The following is a 10,905-nucleotide window of genomic DNA, read 5'->3' on the forward strand; positions in this document are numbered from 1 at the left end:
TTAGTTTTTTTAGTTTTTTAGCTTTTTTATTAGTTTTTAGTTTTTTTTTTGTAGTTTTTGCCTTTTTTAGTTTTTTTAGTTTTTTAGCTTTTTTATTTTTTTTATTAGTTTTTAGTTTTTTTTTTTGTGGTTTTTGCCTTTTTTTAGTTTTTTCAGTTTTCAGTTTTGTCACCTGATCCAGTTTTTTCAGGTGACGTCACCTGATCCATCCACAGATCCACACACAGACAACTTATTTTTATATATATACTAGCTGTTGGGGTGGCGCTTCGCGCCACCCCAACACCTAGTTGGTGGGGGCGCTTCGCGCCCCCCCCCCCCAAGCCCCCCCGCGCGCGTAAGTCGTTACGCGCCATATTAGTTACGCGCCATTGTAGTTGTGTCCCTATGTCCCACCTGTGAATATAGATAGATATATATATATATATATACTAGCTGTTGGGGTGGCGCTTCGCGCCACCCCAACACCTAGTTGGTGGGGGCGCTTCGCGCCCCCCCCAAGCCCCCCCGCGCGCGTAAGTCGTTACGCGCCATAATAGTTACGCGCCATTGTAGTTGTGTCCCTATGTCCCACCTGTGAATATAGATAGATATATATATATATATATATATATATATATATATATATATATATATATATATATATGGTTTTAACTACGTAAAACTTGCGAATATACAACATTCTTTGCTGTCCCATTGTCTTTGCATATAAATAGATTGTCAGGTTTACCGACTCTTGAACATGCAACATATAATGGTCCATGGGAAAACAATCTGTATTCAGATCTATACCTCATGATTCTAATGATTGCCCTTGAGCTTTGTTGATGGTGATTGCTAATCGACCATTCCCTGTCCCGGTGTCCCGGTCGTCATTTACATCCCCCTGTTTCCCCCGGTGTCCCCGTTGTAGTTGTGTCCCTGTGTCCCGGTCGTCATTTATATTCCCTGTGTCCCGGTCGTCATTTGTATCCCGGTGTCCCGGTCTGTATATACATTCGTTTTTTAGTTTTGTTTTTCTCCTTTATTTTTTTCCTTTTTTTTTCTTTTTTAGCTTATTTAGATTTTTAGATTTTTTAGTTTTTTTATTAGTTTTTAGTTTTTTTTTCTTTTTAGTTTTTTTGTAGTTTTTAACTTCTTTTTAGTTTTGTTAATTTTTTTTTTACTTATGTCCTGGTCGTCATTCATACTCCCTGTGTCCCGGTGCTTCCCGGTGCTTTGTTGATTGCTAATCGAACATTCCTTTTGTCCTGGTCGCTTTCTCTTTGAGTTTCGTCATTTATATTTTTCTTTTTTAGTTCTTTTAGTTTTTACCTTTTTTAGTTTTTTTTAGTTTTTTAGATGAAAATTTTTTTTAGTTTTTTCCTTTTTTTCTTTTTAGTTTTTTATTGGTTTTTACCTTTATTTTAGCTTATTTTTCAGTTTTTTCCTTTTTTTTATTTTTTTTTTATTTTTTATTTTTTTTTAGTTTTTTACCTTTTTTTAGTTTTTTTAGTTTTTTTAGTTTTTTAGCTTTTTTACTTTTTTTTATTAGTTTTTAGTTTTTTTTTGTAGTTTTTGCCTTTTTTTAGTTTTTTCAGTTTTTTTTTAGTTTTTTATTGGTTTTTACCTTTATTTTAGCTTATTTTTCAGTTTTTTCCCTTTTTTTTAGTTTTTTTTAGTTTTTAGTTTTTTTCGTTTTTTATCTTTTTTTTAGTTTTTTTAGTTTTTTTAGTTTTTTAGCTTTTTTATTTTTTTTATTAGTTTTTAGTTTTTTTTGTAGTTTTTGCCTTTTTTTAGTTTTTTTAGTTTTTTAGCTTTTTTATTAGTTTTTAGTTTTTTTTGTAGTTTTTGCCTTTTTTTAGTTTTTTTTAGTTTTTTAGCTTTTTTATTTTTTTTATTAGTTTTTAGTTTTTTTTTGTAGTTTTTGCCTTTTTTAGTTTTTTCAGTTTTGACGTCACCTGATCCAGTTTTTTCAGGTGACGTCACCTGACACATCCATCCACACATCCACAGACAGACAACTTATTTTTATATATATAGATATATATATATATATATATATATATATATATATATATATATATATATATATGTTTTTAACTACGTAAAACTTGCGAATATACAATATTCTTTGCTGTCCCATTGTCTGTGCATATAAATAGATTGTCAGGTTTACCGACTCTTGAACATGCAACATATAATGGTCCATGGGAAAACAATCCGTATTCAGATCTATACCTCATGATTCTAATGATTGCCCTTGAGCTTTGTTGATGGTGATTGCTAATCGACCATTCCCTGAGTCGCTATCGTCATTTATATATCCCCCTGTGCACCCCGGCGTCCCCTTTGTAGTTATGTCCCTGTGTCCCGGTCGTCATTTATATTCCCTGTGTCCCGGTCGTCATTTGTGTCCCGGTGTTCCAGTCTGTGATTTCTCTTTGAGTGTCCCGGGCGTCATTTATATTCCTTGTGTCCCGGTGTCCCGGTCGTCATTTATATCCCCCTGTGCCCCCCGGCGTCCACATTGTAGTTGTGTCCCTGTGTCCCGGTCGTCATTTATATTCCCTGTGTCCCGGTCGTCATTTGTATCCCGGTGTCCCGGTCTGTATATACATTCGTTTTTTAGTTTTGTTTTTCTCCTTTATTTTTTTCCTTTTTCTTTTTTTTCTTTTTTAGTTTATTTAGATTTTTAGATTTTTTAGTTTTTTTATTAGTTTTTAGTTTTTTTGTAGTTTTTACCATTTTTTTAGTTTTTTTAGTTTTTTTTTTTACTTATGTCCTGGTCGTCATTTATACTCCCTGTGTCCCGGTCGTCATTTGTTTCTCGGTGCTTTGTTGATTGCTAATTTATATTATATTTATATTTATATTTATTAATATTTTTTTAGTTTTCTTTTTCTCTTATTTTTCAGTTTTTTCCTTTTTTTTTAGTTTTTTCTTTTTTAGTTTTTAGTTTTTTTTTGTTTTTTACCTTTTTTTAGTTTTTTTAGTTTTTTTAGTTTTTTAGCTTTTTTAGTTTTTTTATTAGTTTTTAGTTTTTTTTTAGTTTTTGCCTTTTTTTAGTTTTTTCAGTTTTTTTTAGTTTTTAGTTTTTTACCTTTTTTTAGTTTTTTTTAGTTTTTTAGCTTTTTTAGTTTTTTTTCTTTTTAGTTTTTTTTGTAGTTTTTACCTTTTTTAGTTTTTTTTCTTCTTTTGTATTAGTGTGAAATAATTCAGACGTCATATGCGGACAAACACGACGTCACTCGACAGACAGACAGACAGACATAACCCACAAACAACTTATTTTTATATATATTTATTCATATTTTTTTAGTTTTCTTTTTCTCTTTTATTTTTCAGTTTTTTCCTTTTTTTTAGTTTTTTTCTTTTTTAGTTTTTAGTTTTTTTTAGTTTTTTACCTTTTTTTAGTTTTTTTTAGTTTTTTTAGTTTTTTAGCTTTTTTAGTTTTTTTATTAGTTTTTATTTTTTTTTGTAGTTTTTGCCTTTTTTTATTTTTTTCAGTTTTTTTAGTTATTAGATTTTTACCTTTTTGTAGTTTTTTTTAGTTTTTTAGCTTTTTTAGTTTTTTTTTCTTTTTAGTTTTTTTTGTAGTTTTTACCTTTTTTAGTTTTTTTCTTCTTTTGTATTAGTGTGAAATAATTCAGACGTCATATGCGAACAAACATGACGTCACCTGATCCATCCACAGATCCACACACAGACAACTTATTTTTATATATATAGATATATATATATATATATATATATATATATATATATATATATATATATATATATATATATATATATATATATATATATATTCACAGGTGGGACATAGGGACACAACTACAATGGCGCGTAACTAATATGGCGCGTAACGACTTACGCGCGCGGGGGGGCTTGGGGGGGGGGGCGCGAAGCGCCCCCACCAACTAGGTGTTGGGGTGGCGCGAAGCGCCACCCCAACAGCTAGTATATATATATATATATATATATATATATATATATATATATATATATATATATATATATATATATATATATATATATATATATTTATATTTATATTTGTCATGGCACAGTTTTTTTAAACATAAGATCAGTTAACAACTGCACACAGTACGACAGGGAAAACATTTTAAGGGGCTCAAGCCCAATAATTCTCCTCCCCCCAGGGATACGGTCTTGCTACCTTCTCCCTGCCCAAAAGTATTCGCCGATTCCAAAAAATAAATCGATACTTTTTTCCAGACTCGTGCACTAGGTATCAGCGGTGATATGAAAGGGGATGGATTTCAAAATGGAGGCGTTTTGATTGTTGAAAAAGGAGGGAAGTTATTATATTATTACAAACAGGATAATCCTGCTGACCATGTGGCCAATGAAAAGATACTTGAGGTAAGTCCAAGTAATTTTTGTTAGGATTTGAAGGCACAATCAGTGTTTTCGTTATCTTCGATATTTTCAGTGTTTTCCGAAGCTTTTTTAATAGGAAGTTGGTTTCTCTAAGATCTATCCGAGAGTTAACTATTGCAAATAAACGAACGTTAACACAAAATTCAAATTGTTCGTTTTCATTGGTGCTAATTACACAGGTCACTCAGTGAAAAATTGCAATGGATATTTATGCATTTCCTGATAGATTTTACCTTGAAAAAAATCATCACATAATTTTTGTGTTTTCAAGAAAAAGAATTTTGGATTTTTTTCTATGTTTGTTTTCTCCTCACTGCTAGCAGAGGACTGGAACATCATAGAGAACTATTTAAGGTCTCATATTAAAGGCAACTGCTATGTCTAGTGTATTTTTAAAGTTATCTCCTTGGTAATTATCGGGGAGATTCCGTAGAACTCTATTTGGCTTCCTGGAAAAAATCGAAAAATATTCCGAAAATTTGAGGATAATGAAAGAACTGAGTTCAGTGCGAAAGGGAAGCAAGTATATTTTTTTGTATTTTTTTAATTGCCTCAGGCCTCCTCTAAACTAAACAATATAGACTTATAATAGAACACCGTTGAGATTACTTATAGCACAGTAGTCAGATTTGGAAAAAAGAAATAGTCTATTGGGCTCTCCATTCGACTCCTTCCAAATATAAAAAGCACTGCTGCTCTGTCATAGACTGTTCGTGGGCTCTGCTCATAACATGTGTATTTATAGAAATTGGAATAATTCTAAATCTAGGGGTTTAAAAATCCGAAGAATGCTATGAAAACTGGCCTAACATTTGGTCCTTCAATCATACAGATTGAATACGTTTATATGACTAAGTTTCATTAAAATATGATGATACCACCATTTGCGACATATTTAATTGCCAGGTTTTGATTCTGGTCTTCTAAGTTTCAGTATTAGCTTCAAATTTGTCAAACTGATTATCAAACTGGTTTTAAAAAATGGGAAACAACCCCAAAAAGTCAAGCGATCTTAATGAAAATCACACCATCAGACTGTGCTATGTAGAGGTTTCAAGCTCCTTTCTTCGAAAATGTGAATTTTTTTCCCCTAAAATAGAGATCACAGATGCGTGTTTATTTTTTTCTTTTGAATAACCAGAAAGATTAGAGTGTAACTAGCCCCCCTCCCTATTACCTTTTCCCCCCAAAGAGATCTAATCAATATTCCGAGAAAGCTATTGTATCAGCATAGTTGAAAGGTGCAAGACCATTCTTTGGTCCAAAAACTTAGGCGATGAAATGACATAGTCCCTTTGGATAGGGCTTAAAGTTACGCAATTTGCCCATTGTTCATATTTAATCTTAGTTGTTGGGGAATATACGGAATTTTTCTGGGGGGAGGAGAATTTTCAACGAGGAAAAAATTGAAATATGAAAATTGAAGTATTGAAATAAAATGCACTCCTGTACATTTTCTTATCAACCTACTGAGATTACACGATTATATTATGAACTATTGCTTTATGTACAATAATTTTGTGATAAAATCAATTTTTTGTGATAAAAATGATAAAAATGAACCTAAAACAGACAATAAAACAGTCCTACCATCATGACTTTATGCGGTTCAGCTGGGAATCAAGAAAGATTAACAATGACGGGTCTAGGAGTGTTCCCATAAGTCCATTTACTCATCAAAGATCTATCCTTCAAGTTTTTGAAAATTTTAGTGAGCTCTTTTTTGACAAACAGACATCATTATGAAATGATCCCTTTCTGATCTAGTAGTCTGACAAAACCACGCATGGACAAATTTTCTAATGACATTTTTTCCTTTCAGAAGAAATGGTACTCTTTGTCTTTTGCTTTTTTTGTCGTTAGTAATATATTTTAATATTTTAAAATCTAGTCCTTGACAAACACATAAATCACAAAGGTTACATCTGGACAAATTTAGATTTAATTAACAAAACAAATTAGATTCAAAGAAATTTAAGCAAAATAATTAACTTTAAAAAAAAGTTTTTAGCACAAATTAACTTTTTTCGAAGTGATTTCCTTTCTGAAGAAATGATAAGTCTTTTGTGATTTTTTATCTTTCGTATCGTGATTCAATGGTCTTTTAATTTTAATCTAAGTTAGAACTGTTTTATTGTTCGTTTTGGTTTCATTTTCATCATTTTTATCGTTAGTTCAACTTTATCTTTATTTTACTTCTTTGTTTTGCTGAAATCGTCATAGCCGAATGGTTTTCATGCTAGATTTCTAAAACTTTGTCCGTGAAGACAGGGGTTCAAGTCCTGGTCTCGCATGTTATTTGGTTTGGAATGGGGGTCAGTGGTGTGACTCTAAGTTCAGATAGAATCGACCCACCTCTAAATGGGTACCTGCAGAAGTCTGGAGAGAGTAAACAGGAAGGGTTTTTGAAAGCAAAGGATGGCTGGTCCCCAAATCCTTATCGCACTTCCTGGCTGAAGGGCCGTGAAACGCGGACCAACACCGCTAATAGGGACAGTAAATTCCCAGTGCCGTATTCTTTACGTTTATCTTTTATTGCTGAAGATGGCTATTAGATATATAACCAAAATATTAGTTGGCTTTTTTTATAATTCACCCTCTTTAAAAATTCCTCATTAAATTGTCCTCTGTATTGTTTGTACACATTCAGATTCATATATTCGCTAAACTAGAATAATGATATTGCTTACATTTTCTTAAAGACTGATCGAAAATTGCGTAGCAAAGGAAAGTGTATCCCATTTTGAATGTGTCTAATGTTGTGACCCTCCTCCCAAAATGTTTGTCCAGCTCGTAAAAATCTAATAAAAGACATAAAACGCTTTTTTGATACGTTATTTCATTGTTTTTAACCCCCTACCCTCGAAAAAAATCCTGGATACGACCGTGGACCATTGGATCGCAGAAAATAACATACAGAACACTTGCACAAGGAATTCAATTTTTTTGGGGTTTGATGGTTTAAATATTGTTTCTCGTCTTTTGTATCGGTCTACAGTTTAAGAGAGTGGCATCGTGACTTCCAAGTCGTTTGAGATCAAAACTTAAAAAATCAAAATAGTGGACTTGGTCAGATTGGCTTCGGAATATTTCATATAGCTTTCTTTTTAGGTTTTGGGAATAGATAACACAAATAGTGTACCTGCTCAGAAAAGTGATGAAAGTTCGGCCGCCGAATGTACCGACGCCTGTTCTTTTGATGGAAAGAAATAATTGTTCACTTTTGTTTTTGTTTTTTTTTTTCATTTTTTTCAGTTTGCATGTTGACGAACTACGATATTTCTTCACTATCAGATTTATACAAAATTAAATAAAATACTAAGAAAATTTGTGAATAAATTAAGCATCATATATTTCGGCGAAATTGCATTTACGTACATATTACGGAATTTTTTCAATTAGTTATTCAGTTTTAAACTTGATTTAAGTATAATTGTCCATTAAAAAAGAAAATTTCCTCTTCAATAATCCTCAAAATGATCAGCATTCTCAGTTTGGTATCAAATATTTAATATGAAAGTTTTCTAAAAATTGAAGTGATGATTTAAAAAAAAAATAGAATTGCAGATTTTTGCTTTTAATTATAGTAATGGTATTCTGTCGACTTTGAGGTTGTTTTGGTGCTCAGAGCAGTGTCACACAGATACGCAAAATTTACATTTGCAAAATCCCGCCCCCCTTTTTTTCAGATAACAGTAAAAAGGAAGACCAAATACGTACCCTGGATAGATTTATTTTACTGAGGAATTTGATATGTTTTTTAAAGAAATTATATTAAAACTTTGTATTGCAAAAAAAAGAAATCATTTGATTATCCAAACCTTAATCTTTACGCTAAAATGTTTTGTTTTTCTTTGAGTTTTCGTGCGTGTTGCTTTTGTTTTCTTTTTGAAATTTTTCTCTGCTTCAAGGAGTGTAAATGATACTGAAGCGATAAATTCGAAAGAATTCGCAACGGTGGATGATCCGCGTTTCTAAGGGAGAGAACTATTTCTTGTAGCCTGGATTATTTAATATGGAATTTTGTAGCTGTGATGACTTTCTATGAATAAAAAGGATAATTTCCGAAAAACTGTTTTTTGTTTTTTATGTCCTTGGACCAGAGAATCGGTTCTTTCATTTTCAGGTCGAGTTCATTTTGGGGAATGAATGAGGGAACGAAAATTTGAATTGGAATTAGATGTTTTAGCATTTTTAATATAAGCTCAGAAAGACAAATTATAATATGTGAGTGTCTAGATTATTTGACTATGGCCATAGCGGAATAACATCAAAGCTAATAGGATTAATAAATATTAATAACGAGAAAGTACTGTCGTGCTTAAAATGAAAGGAAAAATTTGAAAACAAGTCAGTTTTTGTTAACGAGCTGTTGCCTTTATTGATTGTTCCTCGCTAAAATCCTAAAAAAAAAACAAATATAAGCAATGTCTTATTAAGACATGAAAAAAGCTTAAATAATTTTTTAGTCAAGTTCAGAATTAGCTAAAGTTATTATGTAAATTTGCAAAAATATTTACGGTGCATGAGCAACTTACAATGAGAATCTATATATATAAACTTACTAAGTGCCAAGTGCCGGTGCCCGGCAGCTGGTAATTGCAAAAATATTTGTATATTTTAACAAGGGATTACAACAATTCAAACACCTTAAAAAATAAAACCAAAAGTTTGAAGCCTAGTACATATCCTTGTTAGAAACCAGACGTGTTTTAATAATCAAGTATCTTTGAAAGGACGGCAATGTGAAAAGACAGCAAATTGTCTGCGGTTTGCAGACAAGCGACAATGAAAATATATATGAATAAGCCTGCCGCGCGCCGAGTGACTTCCTGGGAGGATATAAAGAGGGAGGCCTTCAATAGATTGGGATGGAGGAGGAGCGTGAGTAGCTGTGTTGGTCTCAGGCGGCTTGGTGCGTTGGTAAGTTGTTAGCAGTAGTAGTAGTTAATTGCACATAATTCTTCTAACTTTCTATTCGGTTATGACTTATTATGTACCGACCATTTTTAATTCAGCTCCCGACAAGAAATAAAAAAATTACAATCTCGAAACAAAAAGTACTAATGGGAAGGGCCTAATTATTCTCAAATTTGGTGATATGGAACAAATTTTGATCAAAAGAATTAATGATCCTTAATTACGAGAGTAATGCGGAATGTACTCTAAATTAATAAGCACTAGATTACTAACAGAATAACCAAAAATTACTAAATTAATTAGTTTATAAATTAAAGAAGGGTCTTTCCTTTTTAATAATCGTTTTTGAACCCTGACGAGATCAGCAAATCTTTACAGATTAGTTTTTGTGGTTCACCTTTCTCCTTCTTTCTTTATCATCATTTGCAACTGCTAAATTCTCTAGGATATAATATTACCCTTCGTTACAGTTAATGAAAAGAAAGTTCATTAATAACTAAAGCCAGATTACATGTTAAGTATTTATTAATGATCATATGAACTGACGCTGAAATTAGGTATTAACTGATAAGAGGAAAAATGCGACTGGAATGAATTAATCAGCCTAGCCTTTTCTTTTTTGTGAAATTATCATTGTCGTAGATGGCGTTTATTAGATTAGTTAAATTTTATGTGTGGACTGGCGAATTATGCAACTTCTTTGTGTAAAAGCTAAATTTGTATTTCAATTATAGCTGATTTAGAAGAAAAAACTTGAACAACTTTTTTTTTATCTACGTACATTATTGACGCTCGTGTTTATTACCAGGAGACCGAGCCTCGCTCATTGAAAACAAAGACACATTTTTACAAGATTATAAAGTTTTTATAATCTCTTTCCCAATGCCATATAATTTCCTTTTATCTTATTTGGCAAACCTTTTTGCATAATTATATCGACAAATTATTTTCTGTTGTTGAAAATCAAATAAAATTTTAATGAGCTTTTTAAAATATTTAGCACAGACACTCATCTTTCTCAAAATTTATCCTAATTGCTCAAAGTTTGAGCAATTGCGTTTTTTTTTTTTGCTAAATGGCTTTCTCTTAGTTTTGCTCGGACGATTTTGAGAAAAAGGGGTGGCGGAGGAGGCCTAGCTGCTCTCCAATTTTTTGGTTACTTAAAAAGATATCTAGATTTTTTTAATTTTAACGAACGTTTTTATTACTTAAAAATTTACGTAACTTACGAATTAACTTACGTAACGAACTTCTAATTCGTATATTTTTATTATTTATATGAGCGGTTAATACCTCGTTAATATCTCGCTCTTTACACTAAAGTTTAATTTTGTCCCAATTCTTTAAGAATGACCCTTGAATCACAAAGGCCGTGGAAAAAATAGTTAAAATAACTAAAAATACTTTAGCGTAAAGAACGAGGTAATTAGGAGGAGATAAACCCCCCATATCCGCAATAATCTATGTTCGTTTTAAGTTTTAATATTGCTTCTTACTTTAAGTTGAAAAAAAATTACATATTTATTTTTCATTTTTTTTTCTTTTAAATAATGCTAAAAATTTCTGCGCCCCCTTCATGGAATTTCTCTCCCCCATGCA

The 10,905-nt window shown here is 31.5% G+C and overlaps 1 protein-coding gene across 1 annotated transcript in view; it reads left to right on the top strand.

Annotated features, from left to right (window-relative positions):
- The window catches only part of LOC136026225 (prostamide/prostaglandin F synthase-like), a 49,323-nt gene extending 40,865 nt beyond the window's left edge, over window positions 1-8,458 (top strand). The window contains exons 4-5 of the mRNA XM_065702562.1: window positions 4,222-4,368; window positions 7,498-8,458. Of these exons, the coding sequence (XP_065558634.1) occupies window positions 4,222-4,368; window positions 7,498-7,599 (249 nt within the window). The 3' untranslated portion in view covers window positions 7,600-8,458. The remainder of the gene's footprint in view (window positions 1-4,221; window positions 4,369-7,497) is intronic.
- Window positions 8,459-10,905: the final 2,447 nt, after the last annotated feature.

Source organism: Artemia franciscana, chromosome 4 (genome assembly GCF_032884065.1).
Source record: "Artemia franciscana chromosome 4, ASM3288406v1, whole genome shotgun sequence".
In the NCBI taxonomy this organism is placed as follows: Eukaryota; Metazoa; Arthropoda; class Branchiopoda; order Anostraca; family Artemiidae; genus Artemia; species Artemia franciscana.